The sequence below is a fragment of the Triticum urartu genome, chromosome 6, assembly GCF_003073215.2.
Source record: "Triticum urartu cultivar G1812 chromosome 6, Tu2.1, whole genome shotgun sequence".
NCBI lineage: Eukaryota > Viridiplantae > Streptophyta > Magnoliopsida > Poales > Poaceae > Triticum > Triticum urartu.
In genome coordinates, this window is record NC_053027.1 from 9,823,441 (window position 1) to 9,844,047 (window position 20,607).

At 44.1% G+C, this 20,607-nt stretch overlaps 2 protein-coding genes across 2 annotated transcripts; both read right to left on the reverse strand.

Annotated features, from left to right (window-relative positions):
- Positions 1-237: 237 nt before the first annotated feature.
- On the reverse strand, positions 238-9,667 carry LOC125517246 (phosphatidylinositol-3-phosphatase myotubularin-2-like). The gene is made up of 16 exons (XM_048682424.1): positions 9,294-9,667; positions 7,843-8,257; positions 7,595-7,669; positions 7,456-7,515; positions 5,180-5,210; positions 5,057-5,109; positions 4,128-4,417; positions 3,976-4,049; positions 3,800-3,857; positions 3,646-3,714; positions 3,300-3,390; positions 3,060-3,191; positions 2,517-2,677; positions 1,538-1,622; positions 753-1,190; positions 238-608 (listed from the first exon to the last, which is right to left on the reverse strand). The coding sequence occupies exons 3-14, from the start codon at positions 7,595-7,597 to the stop codon at positions 1,556-1,558; spliced, it is 1,089 nt and encodes a 362-aa protein (XP_048538381.1). The 5' UTR covers positions 7,598-7,669; positions 7,843-8,257; positions 9,294-9,667; the 3' UTR covers positions 238-608; positions 753-1,190; positions 1,538-1,555.
- A 9,402-nt stretch (positions 9,668-19,069) lies between these two features.
- LOC125516182 lies at positions 19,070-19,840 on the reverse strand. Its single transcript, XM_048681666.1, has one exon. It carries the CDS (start codon positions 19,796-19,798, stop codon positions 19,307-19,309), a length of 492 nt encoding a protein of 163 aa, XP_048537623.1. The 5' UTR covers positions 19,799-19,840; the 3' UTR covers positions 19,070-19,306.
- Positions 19,841-20,607: the final 767 nt, after the last annotated feature.

A 20,607-nucleotide genomic window follows, 5' to 3' on the forward strand; every position in this document is an offset into this window, starting at 1 on the left:
CGACAAGCGAGGAGAGCCAAGTGGCGCAAGTCGGCAAGGAGCCAAGGAGTGTGATGAATGGCTGACCTCCTCGTATCAGTCTGCCAAGCTTGGATTTGGTACTACAACTCGTATCAGCATACTATAAGCCTGCCCCTGAAGCCCGCTTCGATTTTGCGTCTCGTTGTCAACTCCGTTTACCTGATTTTAGCAGCGCGAACAAGATGGGACATCCGCGTCTACCTGAATTCTGAAACATAAGGAAGGCATAACACACGACTCCGTGCTATAACAGCTCACTTAGCACCAGCTCCAAGCAATGTAGCCAAGACAGTGCAAGTAAGTGGGCATCCAAAGAGGAAAGTAATGACAATAGTCTCCCTAGTCCCTACAGGCCACGAAACATCTGTCATGTTGGGATATCCTTCTAATGCCGACATCAGCTAACCAAGACTACACAACTGACGTCGGTCAATCGAAACAGTCGGCTTTCCCATTTCGTGCAGCTGTGTACTACACCTAGTCATAATACCAGAGCCCATGGTCTGTACTATTTTCTTCTTCCACTTGGCTTGACCACGTCATGTTCTCTTCTGCTAACATTATTTGGAGCTCAACGATTCAGCATCCTTCTTTGCCAATTTGTCACATGAGAAAACAATACAGGTAAGGGAACATTAGAATTAGCCACACTCTATTTGGTCATGATTCTGTATTTCAAAAAGAAAACTGTGGAAAGATAAAATAGAAATAATTATTAGACAAATAAATACCTTCACCACTTCAATATATTTGCTTTCTCGAACACCAACTTCCGATTCAAGTGGACAAGCCCATCACCGCATTGTTGTTTTGAAATGCTCAACCCCATTGGTAAAAAAACAGCATATCAAACCGTCAATGAGCATTATTTTGTTATAAAAATAAATACCTCTTGGCATGCATAATTTGTGAGGGGCATGTTGCAACCTAATCCTAAATTTCAGCCTTTAACCATGGCTCAATATGTGCAACTCAATGCAAGCGAAATTCTTATATTAATACAAAAATAGCGAGTAGACTACCTGCAACAGTACTGGTGAAGTTTTATTATCTGATGGCTGAGATTTAACCGAAGGATTTGCAGGCCGGCCTCCTATAGCTATTGTTGGAAGACCCATCCTATCTGCAAATTGATGGCCAAAAGCTAGCCAATCTTTTTCCACAAGCGCCTATAATAATGTGGTGAAAGAGTGTCATATATCAAAAAGTGAGTCATTCATTATATTATAATGTTAGAAATGACATTGGCACTATTGCAAGCACAATTAAAATAAAATAGAAAATAGAAAGTACTAGACAGCATGAATGTTACAATTAATTTCGACGCATGCAATTATTTTTGACACGGAGCTGCATGGTGTCAAAACAAATTATAGTTCTAATCTGAAACATCACCAAAATGCTCTTCTATTTCAAGCAAAAAGATAAATAAACACAAAATATAATGTTGAACTCAAACTAAAAGATTTTCAATAATCAAAACTAATCTGCCGTTTCTAGTATCTGCCGTTTCTACCTGAAATCCAGTGAACGTTCAATAATACGGATCAAGCAGGAGCGCAGCAAGTCCAACTAACTGTGTTGTTCTGTCCCAGCCATCACTGCAGAAGATTAAAAAAACAGATCAAATAAACAATATCCTTTCTGCAGCTCATTAAAGACACGAAGCGACAAAGTTATTGAGATCATGCAACCTAAGATGGCATCAAAAGGATTGCAAGATTATTGCATGATATCTGAACGAGGCAACTAACATTTAAAGTCCTACTGGTTGCTAGTAGAGACCAGAATTTGGAAAATATGATGGCATTGATTCCTATTTTAAAATTTTAAGTTCAAATTCTATAGCAGCCTCCAAAACGTGACCGGACATAATCTGCTTCTCAGATCAAATTTGTTTTTACACTTAAGTAGACCACCATGGTTTGCACAGTTTCTGGCTGGAACTATAGCAGCCTAGGTTAGACTTATTTTTCCATAACCAGTTTCTCAGAAATGTAGATGTGAATTAGTTGAGTAGTAGCCAGCACAGTTGCAATAGGGCAATAACAACAAGTGCAAGTGACAACCTATGTGGCTTTGTTAAATTGAATACAAGACACCACCAATGCATCGAACATCGAAACAAGTTGCAAAAAGATAAGGAATTCGTGTCAACGCATTTTATTTGGTGCATATAAAGTACCTAAAATACATGCTATACAAGACTACCAAATAAGTTGGCACCACTACCTAATAAGAGTAATACTGATGACAAATAACCCCAAATGTAAGAAAACAACGACATTCATGTCCGTACAAATTTCATGTTTTTGTGTGCAACATACACCCTTGTTTTCATGACATAAATCAATCTGAACCAGCAACAAATTCAATGTTGATACATGCAAATACAGAAAACATCATCACTCATGTTCACCATTTACCACATTACATGAATTGATTCAGTTAACAAATATTGCAGATAATGAGATATGTAAATTGTCAAAAAAGACCTGCAATGCACTAGAACTGAAGCTGATTCATGGGCAATTTTTTCAGCAATCCATGAACCACCAATGAGGATAATATGAATATGATTTAGCCATTCCTCCCGAATAGAAAAAATTGTCATGCTATTTATAATTCCGCCGCCCCAGGCTAAGCCATGATTTACCTATCAAAATAACAATAAATTGTCAATCTCCTTTTCTATACAATGATTCTTGACCATTTGTATACATTTCAATATGATGAAGTCAAATACTTCTACTAGCCACTAAGCTTAAACTAGAATCCTGAATCACTAGGAGTTTCTTCAAACGACCACATGGCCCTATAACTAAAATCTGTAAATAATTTTCACAGCAGAAGCTTTTCATTGGCTGCATTATAGAAAATACATGCAAATATGGGAAGTTACAGTCTTGTTCTGTGTGGAACCACATATCATTACAAAATTTACACATGAAAATAGTGCATGCTGGGTAATGAGGTATCTATCTAACAGACCTAAAAAGAGATGTAGCTCTCAACTTTTAAGGAAACCATAGACTTACCAGGTCTCCAATGACAGATCCAGCTGAAGGGGGTCTATTTGATGAAATTGATCCATAAGTATCAACATACTTCCGGAGAGATGAAAAACTAGCTCTCATTTCATATATATCTTCAATTCCAAGATAGACAACCTGGTCAGGCGCCAATAAAATAACAAGATGAAATAAAGGACGAAGAAATAATATGGAACATATGCACTAGACAACAAGCACTAGCCAATTCATACATATACTATTTACCTCAGATTTCGGATAGGAACAAACTGACTCTGATCCCCTACCATTTCCTACATCGCTGACCCCTGGCCGGGCATCAACTATGTATAGTTTCCTGTTTACAATGTAATCAAAATAACTGTGACCTGAATATTACTGGAACTGTTTATGATATAAATATCAGAATAGTAAAAAAAATGTAAAAAAGAAGTGGGTGGCATAGAAGGTAATGGTAACTAGGTTAGCATTTGTTCAATTTCCTGTGTTGATTCCCCATTTTTTAAAACAAAAATAGAAACATCAAATATACCACAGCAATCCAATAATCATCATGCCCAACCAAAAAGAATGAAAAGCATATCCAGAATACCTTATAAGGTCTGTGCGATGAATTCCTGGAGTGCAAAGGGCAGATACAAGTTTTTCATCCTCATACCTACTGATGCAAGAAAACTTACAATCAGATCAACCGCATTCCGAAGTCAGCGTATGTACCAAATCAATTTAGATGGATAACGGCTCACTTCTTAAGATTCTTGATTCCCATGTGCTGAGAAGACCTTGCCAGGACGGCTCCAGATGCTGTTATATGAACAAGTTCATGCTGGTTATAACTAAATGAAAGAATCTCTGAATAGTATTTCTAGCAATTGCAACATAAAAATTTGGTGACAACAAAATAAAACGAGAGCACACGCACCAAAATCACACCAGGAAATAACAGGGAAGCGACTAAGAGCTCGGCTGGTAGACATTTCTTGTAGCTCTTCATCACTGATGGGTGATAGAAAAATGGTAAGATTAGTCGAACATATGTCTAAACATAAAAATATTACATGATATTGCAAGTACCTTATGGTGCGTGGGACTATCAGGTGAGATGGATAGGTTGAACATAAGGAATAATCAGAATTGACTTCAGTTACCCTCCACCATTTATCCTCTAAACTCTTTTGAATTTCGAAACCGGTGCCCGGAGGAAACCATTTACAAAAAATGCGTTGATATTCTTTCAACAGCCGCATACTGGGACTGGTTCGATTAGCAACGGCTGGTGGAGTGGAATTAAGTGCAAATGCAAAAAGATCAACCAAACGTGAAGGTTTGGCGCATCTTGTCAAATATTCCACCATCTTACTCAGCTGCCAAACAAAACAGCATAATTATCTCATGAGTAAATTTTATTGCAAGTACAAAATTACAATATGCCTAGAAAGAATTCATTTTAGGCAAATGGAGTAAGCAGATAGTAGAAGAAAGCCAATCCTGTGGTTTCAGCACATGATTTCACCTATTCCAAACTCTTAGAGAACCTTTAATGATAAACTATGCCTGCTGATAAACCTTGCTTTTGGATATGAATTCACACAACAAATACTAGGTTGAAAAGCAAATCAAGGTTTTCATGACCTAGCTGCACCCAGCACACGGTTTTTTTGGGAATGGAAGATGGACACCATGGGAAGAAAAACTGGTGTAGATAATCATGAACACAGATGATTTTAGACTACGTGGCAGGGACCTTGATGCCATGTTTTTAGTTATCACACACCAAAGGTTTTAAAACAAATTATAAAGTTAATGTAAAGATTTCTACCAAAGTCTCATGTACTCTAGAATGTATTTTTGATACAATGTTAGCATATTTTAGATGCCATATATCAATGCTGACCTAGCAAGTAAAGTAAAAGTTGAATTGGGATCAAATAACTAGCTATATGATATAAGGTAGTGCGGACACATGAGAAAACAAAATGCAATGTTGCCTTGCATACAAGTACCTCTTGCTTTTGTTCAGATTTCAAATCAAACACCAGCATTCTCATATCGTAACCTGAACTGAAAAACCATTAAAGTAGACATATATTTGTATTCAAAGAGAACTCCAAACATTAAATGCGTACCGATTATTTCAAAAGACCGTACATCCTGTTCCTGGAGAAAAGAGTGTGGCTTTAAATCATGTGACAAAATCAGTGCAATGAATAATTTAAGATGGTCATGAACCAATTTTTACATGTACTAATTTACATTCCTCTTTAATCCACCACATTAATATATATATAATCAGAAGTAGTTGGAATCACTAATATCAATGTGAAAGGTGTGCCCAATTCAGCTGCACCATATGGGGTTGTCCTTCATGCAGGGCAGTACGATGGCCATCGTTTATCTTCACGAACAGAAGCAGCAACATCTTGCCATTGCCCCTCTTGGTGCTGACACTACCGCCAGTAGTCGAACCCTCGCTTCCGCAGTTAACTTCCCTCTAAGGCGAAACACTCCCCTACCAATGCATTGTGACATCCCAGCTTCGTTGGATTGCTTAGCCCTCATCTTCAGTGTAAGTGCGCTCGATCAGTGAGATATTGCGCACTTCATAAACAGTGGGTGGATGGAGGCCATATGTTTCTAGAGGACAGTTTGTGCAATTTGGAAGATCAAATTCTTACTTCAGACTTGCAGAGAAAAGCCATGATTATGTTAATTGGGCTGCAGTTCAAGTTACAGTTCGAAAAGGGGGTAGACAATAAGGTAGCAGATGCACTTTCAAGAATTGGCATGCTTTTGCTATACAAGAGGTGCCCCCAACCTGTGTGGTTACAGGAACCTGTTAACTCCTATGTAGTAAATTCAGAAGCTCAGGAGTTACTAGGAAGTTAGCTCTTACTCCTGAATCCTGATGCAGACCAGACTTTTACTACAACATCAGGGGAGGATTTGGATTTTTGCTCGAGCTGGCTCATCTGCCTTTCTTCCTTTCCATTATGTTGGTCATATGAGGCTTCTTGATTTTTCTCTTCCTATTTTGGATTTGTTTACTGTAAATAATATAGAGACTATCTTGTTGCAATCCTATGAACAAGGGGGTCTCAACACAGGCTCGCACCCGTGACTGTCGCCATTGACGCCACCAAGATCACTAGGTGGATCGATCGCGACATCCACCACGCTGCTCATGACCTGGTTGGACACACAAGAGATCATGCCGCTACGGCCAACGTTGCCCAAGGGGTGGGGTGCCCACCCCACTGATGACCACGTCGATAGAAGGCCTCCGCATTTTCACAAGCTGGAGTTCCAACCAACCATGGCAAGGGTGACCTACTGTTGTAGCTTAATCAGTGCTAGTATTTATTTGCAAGTCAGTGCACATTGGCAAATAAAAAAAATGTGGTTGGCATCCTAGCACCTCACAGACTTGGCTAACCTATGGTATTGCCACAAAGAGTGCAAGCATGGTCAACCTCGAGCAAATCTGCCATCTTGACGGTAGTGGACTGCTTCTGCAGGCAAGCTTACTTCATTCCACTAGCGCAACCATACATAGCACCATGCATGGCACACACACACCTTCTCTGATGACATTGTGCGTCTCCACACCATTCCAGAATTTAATGTCTTCGAACGCAATCCCGTTTTCACCTCCAACTTCTAGATTGATCTATCTGCCATGTGTAGTAGCTCTCTTTGGATGAGCACTTCTTTCACCCCAGACTGAGGCAATCAACAAGACGAATTGCCATGCACCTCTGCTGCATGACCACAGATCGTCGATGCTAATGGGTGCGCTGGGTCCCCTGGGGTGAATTTTGCTACGATTCGTCCTTCCATTCCACGCTAAAGAAATCATCGTTACGAGTAGTGTATGGTCGGGATCCTACTGCTGTTCGCCACTACAGACCGAGTGAAGCACAAACTTTAGTCATTGATCCTGAGCTTCAAGATTGTGACCTCTTCCTGGCTGATGCGCGGACCCGTCTACTGCAAGCTCAGGAGTACACCAAGGTGCACTGCGATGGTCATCACCACAAGCTTCACTTCAATGTCAGTGAGTAAGTTTGGTTGCTCTTCATCGCAGTGCAGCAACGGGCTAGCTGGGGCCTAGCTACTATGGATTATATCGCATCAGTACCAAGATAAAACAACGCGGCCTATCACCTTGAGCTACCGGCCTCCTCCTGTTGCTCCTCCATCGCTACCTCCTCTTCTACATGGCAGGTGGTCCCCACGCCAAATCCAATGTGAAATTGCCCTAATCCCCCCCGCCGCCGCCACTAAGCACAGCCATACAACACCTCCCACCCCAGCAACACATTGATTATATTTCTTAATCGCGGGCCGCAAGTCAGAACAATTAGATATCAAATTGCGATAAAGGTAACCTAAGACAATTTACCTTTATTTGCTCAACTGTAGTAAGAGGGATGGTACCCAACTTGCTTTTTGTTTCTTTACTCTGCAAAAGAAAACACCATACTCATTAGATGAATAGTAGTAGGATGATGTGCGAAGAGACCCACATAATATAGACTTACCATGAAAAGAAACTGGAAATTCGTCACTAGGAGAATGCCATCCTCATTTGTGTTTCGTAAACGAATACCATCAAACTACGAAGAGGTGGGAAAATTAAATATGAGAAGAAAAGAATTCAAATTTATAATATAATTGATTATGTAGATCATTGTGTAAGCAAATAACAAAGTCAATTTGTTCTTGAAACACCCCCAAAAAATTCTCCTTTTGCATAAGCCTTTTTTTGTAAGTCGAGGTGGAGGCTAACCTTGGTAATAATCTTCTCGCCCTCTAACAAAAAAGGCGACCATCGATCATTGGAGACAAAAGAAAACAACAAACAAGATCAGAGACAATGACCACAACCACACACCCTATCGCCCAAGACCTTACGCAGCCATGGTCATGTGCACAATTATCAGTGGTAAGGAGTGGCACCCAAGCATTCTACCAAAAGCCGGACCCTAACACCGCCTCTCACGCAAATGGCACAAGCATCAAAGGACAAGGTAGTGACAGACTAAGAGGGCGAGATAACGTACCGCGATATCCATCTCTATCAAGACTTGACAAACCAAAAAACTTTGTTAAAGAGGTGGAAATAAACCAAAACTTGCTTTCTCCTCGTGATATGGCTGCTTCGTAGTTGCAATTACCTCAATCAGCTGCTTGGTCTCCGTTTTCTGTTAAGAGAGAGAAAATCAATATCTTATTCGTGATATAAGCACATAAAAAAACTTGCCAACCAGATAGACAAATGATTGATACAGAATATAACATAGACAATGGAACAAAGGAGCATACAAGTTTCTGAAAGTCATTGACATGAAACAGACACAAACTAGGTAGCAATCAAGAAGTGGCAGTGTTACGTTGAGCATGTTATAGTAGATGCACAATAAAAAGCGAACAACTGATTGGCTGGGACAAAGGAGTCTGTTAACATCACAATTTATAAAACTCACAACATACCAGACCACAGAATAACTAAGATTGAAATATGCGAGAGGTTTTAGGGTCCCTCAAAATGTACTATTGCTACACAGCACGATCATTGCAATAATTTATAATCCAACAACACCATGCACACAGAAAACATGGTATCATTGATACTTGAGAACAAATCAAACAAAAAAAGATCATCAAAATATTACAAGGTTTTCTTCCCAGCAAAATTTGTCACAATAAAAACAAATCAAGCCAAAAGTACAGAAGATCTAGAGCTAGAGGGCCCTTTTCCCACAAGCTTATATACCAACAACAATGATTTCGAGAAATAGGAATTAAACCTTTAACATCTCCAACGTCATCCGTGCTGCAACTTATATACATTGAGTACTATGTACGGAGACACAAGAGATCGATCAACTACCGTACACATAAGATCAACCAAGTCACGCTTCTCCTAGTGCTTCGTGGGGGACACACAAACCGCCAAACAGATTAGAGACTTTTATTTCCAGCATCATGTAACGCCGCATAAGAATAAGATCATTGATCAATCCGAACAGGTGCTCGATCCAGAGCAATTTTATTATCTCTCCCATGGTAAACACAATATACACTTTGAATCTGAAGATTTTTTACCAAACAAAATACAAGTGTTTCAGCAACACATATATAAATATATCACCAAAATTTCTTATCCAGCCACTAGTGTACGGAGCAGAGGAATAACGGGGGGGGGGGGGGGGGGGGGGAGAACGAAGCAGTGCTTACCTCAGCCTCGTGTGACTGTCGATAGTGGCCGGGGATGTCCGGGGAGAAGCGGCAGAGCAGCAGCGATCGGTGACGGAGCAGAGAAGCAAAGGGAAGGTGGGGGTTGGAGCAAGGGCCGGCGTCGGGGAGCTTGAAGCAGAGGCTTCCGTCGGATCTTGGAGGCGGAGCTTCGAGCGGTGGCCGGAGGCGCTGACCTTGGATGCGACGGAGGGAGGAGGAAGCGTCGGAGTTGTGGATGCGGCTGGATGGCAGGCGGCGGCGGCTGGGTGCGCGCGGGAAGGAACCCTATCGAGCTCGTTCGGCGGCTCGTGTGGAATCCAGGAATTGCAACATCTTTCGTGTTTGATCAAATCTATATATCTATAAAACCAAAATTACTTTAACGAAATATATTTTTATATTATACTATTACTGTATTTGATATGAAAAAAGCTTAGGATCAACCGGTGGATTTTCTCTCCCGCATCCGCCGCCTCGCACAGGACGACGCGTGTCCCAGTGTGCCTGCGCACCGCTTCACGTGCTACCTTATTATCTCGTTCCATGCGTTCGATTGCTCACAGCCACATCCACGCGTCTTATCCTTTCCTTTCTAGCACCATCTCCATCTCTCCTTCCTCCCATATCTCATCAACGCCCATCACCGAGCATCATATGCGCTGCCGGACTAGTCGTCGTTGTAAGGGAGCAAGTAGGTGGCGGAGCATCCAGGTTCCAAATCGGTGCAGGGCGAGGCTCCGACGCGGAACCGCAGGCTCGCTCACCTCAACTCACTTTTTAGGCGAACGACTCGTCGGCGTGCTTCTGCAGCAGCAGGAGCGGCGGCGCTGCTGCTCTGTTGCGGTCGGCGGCGACGTGCTTTGACGCAAGCAACATGGTAGTTATTTCTGCAACGCAGCCGTTGTTTCAGAAATTGTTTTTGCAACCCGGCCGTTGTTTTAGGAATTGTTCCTGCAATCTTCAGATTTTTGCAACATGGTAGTTGTTTCTGCAGCAACCCGACTGTTGTTTCAGGAATTGTTCCTGCAATCTCCAAACTTTTGCAACATGGTAGTTGTTTCTGCAACACAGTCATTGTTTCAGGAATTGTTTTCTGCAACGCGATCATTGTTTTAGGAATTGTTTCTGCAACACAACTGTTGTTTCTGTAACTGGTTTGTTGTTTCGGGAATTAATGTGTCGGGAAGGCGGCGCGTGTGTGCGAGGAGTTAGATCGGACGGCTCGCGCTCGGAGATCTGACGACTGTCGAGGTGATGGATGTTTACTAGACATCCACCGGCGGACGCGTAGCAGCTCCCATTTGATATCCTACTAGCAAACATGCCCATATAAAGGGAGAGAAAAAAATGTCCTTAGCATAATAAACACAAAAAAAATGAGACCAACCCAAAGGCTGACCCTTGTTGGCATTTTTTTATGGCCAGTACTAGGCGCCGGTCCCACGTCAGCCGTCCAATTGGCCGAACCAGGGCCGTCTGATCCCGTGGAGATGCCTTCCCGTACCCGTTCAGTTACGCATATACGAACAAAAAAATCTCCTCCTGCGCCAACCGCCAACCGACGCGCAACTTGCACGCAGTTGACGCGCCCGTGCGCTCCGGCAAGGCGCCGTGGCGCCCCTGCGTCGATGATCCTTGCAGCATCCCACGCCCGTCGAAAAACTCGTCGCCACCCTCGATGGTCGCTGTTGCTCAAGTTCTTATTTGTATGAGCATGAAAATAACAATGAACACCGATAGTAGCAAAAATTGATAACGGTTGCAGCAAAGAATACGTAGTCCCGGGTCTCGGCAACCTCATGATTCATCAAAAGGCGGATGTAACAATCGACAGCGCCGATAGTAGCAACAATCCAATACGGTTGTAGCAAAGGTGATACAAATGGTTCCGGCGAAAAAACATGGCAGCAAAAATTTGGTTAGTTAGCAAATATCAAAGACGGTGGTAAAAAATTGATACACTGGTTCCAGCAAATACAAAACGTGGTAGCAAAAAATTTGGTTGGTTTCAAACAAAAACGGAAGATGCTGGTAGCAAAAATTCGAGCTGGTTCCAGCAAAATCAAATCATGGTTCCAACAAAAAAATGTCACCGGATCTCCCCGCACTTGTCGCCGTGGTTCAGCATCGCCGCTCTGGTTCCAGCGCCTTCACCGGCTGGTTGCAGCAAAAACGGCAGCTAGTTCCAGCATCGCCGTCTCCCAGGGGTGCGCCCCGTCACCGCGGTTGCAGCACACGGAGCATCCTCGGGTCACCGTCGCCCGCGGTGCTGGTGGTCTCCGTTGTCGCTGGTCACCGTCTTCACGCACACCCGGTCAGTGACGGAGCCAGGATTCGAGTATAGGGGGGGCCGAGTACATATATTGATCTAATCTCGTTGGCAATTACTCGTAGCTGCTACTGAATTTATCGATCGTTGGGGGGGGGGGGGGCGGGCCCTGGCCCTCCCCCCCTCGCCCCGCCCCTGCCACCCAGCCTCCACGAATTGCAGTGTGTGGTCACCGCCGTGGTAGAACCCCAGTCTCACGGTTGCAGCACGTGGTGCACCTCCGTCTCGCATCATGGTGGTCATGCCATGGCTTGTGGCAGGATTGAGTGAGCGGGCGGCCATGGCTGAAGAGAAGAAACCAAGGATGAGGATGAGCTCGGACGCTTGGAGAAGAGATAAGGCAATGTGTGGATAAGAAACGTCTGGATACCGATTGGGGGTAAAAATCTCGGATAAAAAGATGGGTGGGCTCTATGCGCACATGGCATGCATGAGAAGCCAGCTGAGCAACAGCGCGAGGCGACCGGCGCAAAGTTCTGGCGGCCGACCGGATATAAGCGTTTCCCTTTTTTTATAGGAGAAACTCAGTTGCTACCAGCCCACCCGAGTTCGAGTCACGGCTCGGACGCGCGGTGCTCGCGGAGTTTCTCCTATAAAAAATGCTAACGAGGGTTAGCTTTTGGGTTTGTTTCATTTTTTTGTGCTTATTGTGCTAAGGACACATTTTTTTTCTCTTCCTTTATACGGGTATGTTTGCTAGTAGTATATCAAATACAGTAGTATTATAATATAAAAATATACTTCGTTAAAGTAATTTTGGTCTTATAGATATATAGATTTGATCAAACACGAAAGATGTGGCAATTCCTCGATTCCACACGAGCCACCGAACGAGCTCGATAGGGTTGCTTCCCGCGCGCACCCGACCGCCGCCGACTGTCATCCAGCCGCATCAACGACTCCGACGCTTCCTCCTCCCTCCGTCGCATCCAAGGTCAGCGCCTCCGGCCACAGCTTGAAGCTCCGGCCTCCAAGATCCGACGGAAGCCTTTGCTTCAAGCTCCCCGACACCGGCCCACAACGTTCATGCTTCGCTACGGAGAAAACGCCAGTTGTCATGAATCAAGTTTGAATCGGTTAAGGAATTATGCACCGGACAATGGTCCCTGATGGCAGAAACAATGGATCGATTGACGGCAAGGTTCTCCTGGACGATGGTTCAGGACAGGAGATGTGATCCCGAGTCAATTTATCCGGTTGAACAAAGCTAGGCATAGATAATTAGTTCATTTTGAAAGTTAAAACAGAATAGAAAGAAATAGCATTATCAACAAATCCGAAGCAATAGTAACACGTAAGCGGTAGGCGGGATTTGCACTCTCTCTGCTGGAGAGGTCAGAGTAGCATAGTTAGAAGGAATCCTGGCCGTCGATCACAAGAACGGAAGAGTTGCAGAGGGCATGAGGTGATTTACTACCAAATTTACCAATGGAGAAATCATCCCTCCCTCTAGTTAGTCTTGTTTATACTGTATTTCTTTTTAAAAAATAGAGAAATCATCTTGCTCATTTAATGGTTACACGCATAAGGTAAACAAGATTATCTTCAACCTCCATGATGTCCTTTCCTAAATAAATTGTCATCACTATGACAATATCACGTCACACGTCATATGTGGTAGTAGTGAAGGTGAGAAGATGGGTCAACATTTAGACTTTCATTTGAGCATCACCTGGACTCTCCAAGATGAAGTGCATGCAGGAGATCATTCTAATCATGATAGATTTTTTTTCTCAAATACGCATGAGTGTGCGTACTTTATATTAAAGAAGAAGATGGGAAAAGAGCCCCTCCATGTTGATGTTATATATTACATGAACGTAACTCCACCCAAGTAGTCACGGGTACTGAACTGCGTCCCTCGCGTCGCCCCCGCCCTGGGCGACTCGGGGGCTCTCCAACCCTAGGGCCGCCGCCGTCCTCTCCTTCTCCCCTCCTCGCGCCGCCGCCGGGTGACGCCGCCGGGTGAAACCCGCATGGCAGACGGCGGCGGCAGGGGGACTCCCTCTCCCGACTCCCCTTCCTCCGCGGGCGGCGGATCTAGGCGGCAGGCGGCGGTGTCCTGCGGCGCTCGCGGTTTGGCGCGAGGTGGTAGGCCTTGGCGAGCGGTGGCGGGGCGCGGGGCACGCGGCGGCGAGCCTCGGCAGGCGGTGGCGGCTGCGCGCGGGGCTGATTCTGGGGCGGCGGCGCGGGCATGGATCCATCGCGGATCTGATCCTGCGGGCGCGGTCTCGGCTTCCCCTGCTCGGCCGGCGGGTCTTGGTGGGGGGCTTCTCCTTGCTGAGATCTAGCAGCGGGATCATCCAGAGCCCGGCAAGGATGGCGGCGACCCGTGCACGAGGGATGGAGGTCTTCGATCAGATCCGGGTGAAAACCTGCTATTGGCTATTGCCAAGGCCGGCGATGGCGACACTGTCTGCGTCGTTCCCTTCCTGAAGGCATCGTCGTGGAGAAGTTCAAGGCCACTCTCTGCTACCTCCGGGGGAAACCCTAGATCAGTAGATCGGATGACGGCGGCTCTCTGGTGTCGTTTCCCCCTGGGGGCGTCATTCTTGGAGGTGCACACGGGCTCGAGGGACTAGAGAACGACGACTTTGGTGAAGCGGTGCTTCATCTTACACATTGATGGTGGCGGATCTCGGCGGCGTGGCGCTATGGAGACTCGGCGTCTGATGCACGGAGATGGACTCGTGCAGGAGGTGGAAGCTGTCTGGCGTCATGGTGGCGTTGATGGCAGATAGGCCTGGCAAGGTCGGTGCAGCAGTACAGCTCTGAAGATGGATTGGTGGCAGGCGGCTGTGGCGGCCTCATACCCGGCAGGGGTCCTGGTTGAGAAGCACGCCGGACTGGTGGGTACCCATACCAGGCAGGCGTCCTGGGTAGGACCTCAAGTCTTTAGATGTTTAGGTTTGGCTGCGTGGTCTGTTTGGTATTAGTCCAAGACTTTCAGCGCCCCTACATCAACTAGATAGGTATAGCGACAGTTGGTGCTTGTTTTGGTGGCTTTAGACTTATTATTGTATGACTCTATACGGTCTTGTGTCAATAATTAATAAAATGGCCGTATGCATCGCTCAGATGCAGAGGCCGGGGGTCGTCCTCCTTTTCTAAAAAAAACTCCACCCAAGTACTGACCCGCAAAAGAAATACTCCACCCAAATACTCCTAAATCATATGGACTCTCGATAGCCCACTCGTCAACGCCCCAAGGAAGGCATTCACCTCTCCCTCTAAGGACCCCAGCTAGCTTCCATGTTCTACCATCTCCCTCTAATCTAGAGATTACATGGTCTCTCGATAGTATTGCCCCATCGAGCACAATCGAATTCCGATGCTTCCACAATTCCCACATGACAAGAATAATGATTGCTTGCATATCTTTCTTGTTGCGTCCCGTCCCGATCTTGTCATGGCACCACTCCGAGAGGGTAGATCCCCCAGTTGGGGTCCATTCCTGCTTGCCCATGGCTCGACAGACCACGCTCCAGATGTCTCATGCAAACACGCAGTCAAGCAGGATGAGTTGTATGGTCTCCCCCTTCTGATCACAGAACAGGCACGCCTCCTGGTGATCAAGTCCATGTCGTGTCAGATGATCCGAAGTCCAATATCTATTCCTCAGTGCCAACCAAGTGAATAACCTAGACTGTAGAGGGGTGTTGGACTTCCACATGAAATCAGCCATCGTTACCACCTCTCTACCCCGGAATTTAGCGGCATAGGACGAACTAGTCGAGTAGCAGCCATCAATCTCCCAAGCCCAAACAATGGAGTCGTGTTGCACACCATCAACCCGTTCCCTAGCCATCACGGTCAAAAAGCGCTAGGAATTCCTACATCGGCTCTGGGGTAGCTCTGGGCCAATGTCCCAAACCCATTCGCCTGTTGACAAGACCCGATGAACCATGTGTTCCGCGCGTGCCCTTGATCTGATCTGCCCATATAAACTAGGCGCCACCTCTTGAACTCTCTGGCCCTGTAGCCAACAATCCTCCTAGAAAAGCATGCTCCATCCATCCCCAATCACCGATCGAGTTTGCAGCCCTGAACAATTGCATAGACTTCTCAGGCATGTTGATTTTGAATTCTGCCCATGGCCTCGAGGGGTCAGATCATTGTAGCCAGGGCCATCAAGCTTACATTGCTTTATTTAGGCGAGCAAACCAAATCCCATGCCACAACACATTGACCACCACTTGCCACGGTCTTCGCGCACCAGAGAAAGCTCTCGCAAATATTATTCATTGCCGCGATCGTCTTCTGTGGGATGTGACCACCACATGGCGACCTACCGCGTACCCCTCAGTTTGAACCGGCCAATTCCGGTTTCTTTTCCACCGGCTGTTCCTTCTTCTTTTTCCTCTGGTTTTTTCATTCTATTTTCATCTTTTTAATGTTTTTTATTCTTTATTTTTTTAATTTCCCTTTTATCTTCTTTTTCATTTCATGAACATTTGTGAAAACTCGCAAACATTTTTTATATCTGCGAACAATTTTTGAAATTCATGAACATATTTTGAATTCAATAACATTTCTTGAATCTTATTACATGTTTTTTCAACTTGCGAACATTTTCGGAAATTCTTGAACATTTTGTGAATTTGCAAAGGTTTTCAAATTCAAAAACATTTTTTTGATTCACTATTTTTTTAAAATTCATGAACGTTTTGGAATTCATAGAAAGTTTCCCTAAAATTATTGAACTTACTTTAAAAAATTTAACATTTCTTCAAACTTGCGAATAATTTTTGAATTTCCAATTTTTTACCATATTCATGAAATCGCCAATATATTTTGTATTCATGAACAATTTTTGAAATTTCAGCACATTCTTTGAATTCATAATCTTTTTATAAATTTATGAACATATTTTTCAAATTAGGTTTTGTTTTAAAATTCTTATGAAAACCTAATTTGATTTTTTTAAAAAAAATTGATGAACATTTTTCCAAAATGGACATATTTTTTTGCATTTCTAGTTTTTAAAAGTTCGTGAATATTGTTTGAATTCCTGATTATTTTTTTAATTCATGAACATTTCCAGAAATTCATGAATATTTTTTACAATTTAGATTTTATTTTCTAATTTGCAGCAATTTTTTAATTTTGCGATAATTTTTAATGCATGACCAGTTTTTAATTGAAGAAAATTTTACGATTTTGAGAACATTTTAGAAACTAAAATATATTTTTCAAATTTGGTAACATTTTTAAAATTTTGGAAATGTTTCAAAAATTCGTGATCATTTATTGATATCAGAAGTTTCTTCAAATCCTGATAAAAGTTTTTTAAAAAAATTAAAATATAAAGAAATAATAAAACAGAAATAATTTGGGAGCCCTGCCCCACAGCTTTGCCAGCCTAATTTCACGCATGAGGGAGCGAGGATTGTGCCTTACCTCACTTTCCACTGCACGGGTCGGGGAATAAGGCGTCCCCTAAGAAGTATGTATTTAACGAGGTTAAGTAGGTCGAAACGATCCTCTATGGCTCTATCACTGGCATGTACTTAATAATACTATCCATGCACACAGAAAATACTATATACGCAAGACTTGCAAAGTAGTGAATTATACAAAACATGTTGCGGGAAAAAATACATTTGATTTTTTTTCCATTAGAGGAAAACCCGGCCAAAATGTACGAAAGTATAGGTTGTGCATGGAAAAAGTAATATACCTTTGAATATATGTTTCTTTTGCTAGAAATATATAATCAAATTTCGTCATACAATGAGAATGTAAGAAAATAAAAAAAATGAATGCCACTTCAAGGAAAATATGTCTCTTTAAAAATCAAGAATTAGAAATGCAGCAATATGTAGCACCAAAAATTGGCGCCACACACCTGGAATTAGTTTTGTAAGAGATAGCTTTGGATAGTGCCCATGAAATAAACACTTAAGAGGGCCGGTGGGGAAAGTAGAAATAGAGTGTGTGCAAGTGACTACACATCTAAAGGAAAAAAAGAAAGTGATATTTTGGTTCATGTCGAGATTCTTATGGAACGGATTTTTTTTGCGAAGGAAAATATTCCCCAGGAATTTGATAAGCTAAATCCTTTGGCCCAAAGGGCCTTTGTGGAAAAAATCCTTAGGATTCAAAGCCTCCAATATTCCTATTTCTAGCAATTGTTTTCTTTTTCTTACAAAAGTGTGTGCCGGCACGAGGCTAAAATGTCTCCATCGCCTTTGTGGTGTGAGTCCATATTATATTCTGTAGCTGAATGAGATTGTTTTGTATAAGCTCAAGTACACAGAACTTTAATTTGGTGCATACTGAGCTCACTTATCGAGGTTGATTTCCATTTTGTGAGGGAACTGTTGCACAGAACCTACTACAAATCAAGTTCATCCCTTCGAAGGATCAACATGCTGACATCTTTACCAAGCCACTGTCACTTCCCTCGTTTGAAGTCTGTCGGCGTGATCTCAACCTTCTTGACACCGGTTAAGATTGAGGGAGGGTGTTAGACTCCATATCGTATACAAATAGGTTTAGACATGTCGTATCTACCATGTAATTCTAATGGTCCTTGTTATATATATGAGACAGAGGTGCACCCTATACGTGCGTGCTATTGCTGTACCTCTCTGAAACTCTAGCTCTTAGACCGATCTCTTTAGGTTGGTCAGATTTCAGATTATTGTAACCGCAACTCAAATATTATCAACCATTAGCATCCATCATGCCTACCAGATCATATGTTTGATACCGACCTTACTAAATAAACAGAACAGAAATATACTCCCATCTCAGAGACATGCTGCCATACCATTTCCACATTAATTTTCGGACACCGGAATTGTATTGCTGCTAAAGAGAAGTATGTGAAGCAGTACTCCAACATACCTATTGGGAGAAACTCTTATCTTAACAAGCGCTGTGTAACATGACTTCCTTCCAACTGCTTAGACAAGGCCAGCTGCAGGTTCCGAACAAAAGTATCAGCACCATGACCACCAAAGTGAACCTGCAGCAACGAAGCCACTAGGATGCACCGGACGCTTGTCTTGGATCCATCACAACCAGATCAATATCATATAATGAAAATACAAAGGAATAGCTCAAGCACAATTACTTCAATATCCCAGCTTAATTAGCTTACAAAAGGCGCCACATATGATGGATGTTCTCCTAGAATCCCATGAGGGGCTTTGCCGTATCTTGATCATCGGGAAACAACAAAAGAACATTTCTCTCAAACTTTAGCAATCACTGATCTCTTTTTAAGATAAGAAAGTGATTTGTGAAAGAACACCCCCTGTAGGCTCATCACATGAATAGTTCCATCAAGTCTCTTCGATCGATTGGTGCTGCAGCTCACTGGCATATAAGCGCAAACAAAGCAAAGCTGCTGCTGAGAGGCTACTGCGCAACCAATATTTTCGACACCGATGAAGGAATCTCACACACATATCTAGACTCGCCATTACATATACTTCGATTTTCTTTATAAAAAAGAGAGGTTTTCCCTCTGATTAATCATGTGATACACTCTAGTACCACAAAATACAGTAGTAGTTAAACTGCAAATCCGATAGTACATGACTGACGACGGTACAACCTTGTCGGAACGGAACACACAATAAGATTAACCGGCAATAGCTGCAGCTACAACGCCACTGACGAGTAGTAGCTAGTAAGTGCAGCAAGCAGCTAGGTTCGTAGGCGGTTGATGGACCTATGGGTTGTAGTAGACGATCTTGATCTCGGTGACGCCGTGGCAGTTGCCGCCGGGGACGGAGTGCTCGAAGCAGTGGTTGCCGGTGTCGCACCCGGCGGTGGGGCAGTGGCCCTGCAGCGGGCTGCCGTGCGGGGTGACGGAGACGCGGACAGACATGCTCGCCTGGTCGGTGCTCACCTCGTAGTACGCCCCGCCCTCGTGGTCCATGTGGAACTTGGCCACGGCGGCGCCCTGCGCCGAGACGCTCCCCGTCCACGCGCACACGTCGAACGACTCGTGCTTCCCGCTGGGGAGCAGCCAGCCGTTGGGGAAGAGCTCCTTGCTGTTGGAGCGCGCCTCGATGCCCAGGTTCAGGTCGTGGCCGCACAGGTTCTGCACCGTCACCTTGTGGCCGTTGCAGGAGCCTTCGCCGACGGCCGGCATGGGCGTTGCCGCGGACAGAGCCACGAGCAGCAGCAGGGCCAGGGGCTTGGAGGACACCATCGCCATGGCTTGGAGGATTAGGGTGTCGAGGAAGGAGAAGAGGAGCTGGCACGCACTGGTTTGGATTGAGGTTTATGGCTGTTGTGGGGGTATTTATAGGTTAATTAATTAGGGCTTTGGCACCAAGGTTCGCTCATTCATTTTGGACGCCAAAAGTTTGGCGCCGATCGATTTTCGTTCGCGGCGTGGCGTGTTCTGGTATTCAACCAAACACGCCTAATTTTACGTCGTGTAGAGAAGAAGACTGCTCATCGGCTGTTATCCGTGCACTGAGACGGAGCATGAAGCATCTATCCGTACGTAAAGCCGACCAGCACGGCACGAGCTTTGGCTCCCCAAGAAACAGGACGCATAGGACACGGCCTAGTGCAGGGCAGGTTTGCGACCCCATGGTACGTAGCTTTTGTTTACCGATCGATCCTTTGCCTGAACACATGAGCTGCCTATAAGAGCTTAGGGAATTTGGGCCGTTTGGTCCTTTGCCTGATGCGACGTTGACCGTCTGATTCGGGCTCCGGTGATTCCTGGCTGTTACATCAAAAGTTCAAAATTAGTAGATGGAGCAACGAATAGTGTTTTTTTTTTCACCTTAGGATTTTTTTTGAACGTGTGACACACTCTATTCAACTCAAATAAGAGATATATCAGAAACAAGTTCAACTAGAAGAAACTGTGGAGGATCGTTATCCCACGAGATTACAAAATTAGACTTGTAACAACATCTAGCTATCTTGGGTGTGTTTGGTTCCTAGGCAAAAGCCGTTTTTGCCTTGCTAAGCTAGGCTACCCGTTTGGTAACAAAAATATGGACGCTG

Coding starts and splice junctions, on each gene's coding strand:
- LOC125517246 (XM_048682424.1), bottom strand. Junction 5,211..7,455: donor CTACAGTTGAGCAAATAAAG/GTAAATTGTCTT, acceptor TCTTTTCTCCAG/GAACAGGATGTACGGTCTTT. Junction 1,623..2,516: donor TCAGTTCTAGTGCATTGCAG/GTCTTTTTTGAC, acceptor AATCTTCTGCAG/TGATGGCTGGGACAGAACAA.
- LOC125516182 (XM_048681666.1), bottom strand. CDS start 19,798: ATGGCGATGGTGTCCTCCAAGCCCCTGGCCCTGCTGCTGCTCGTGGCT.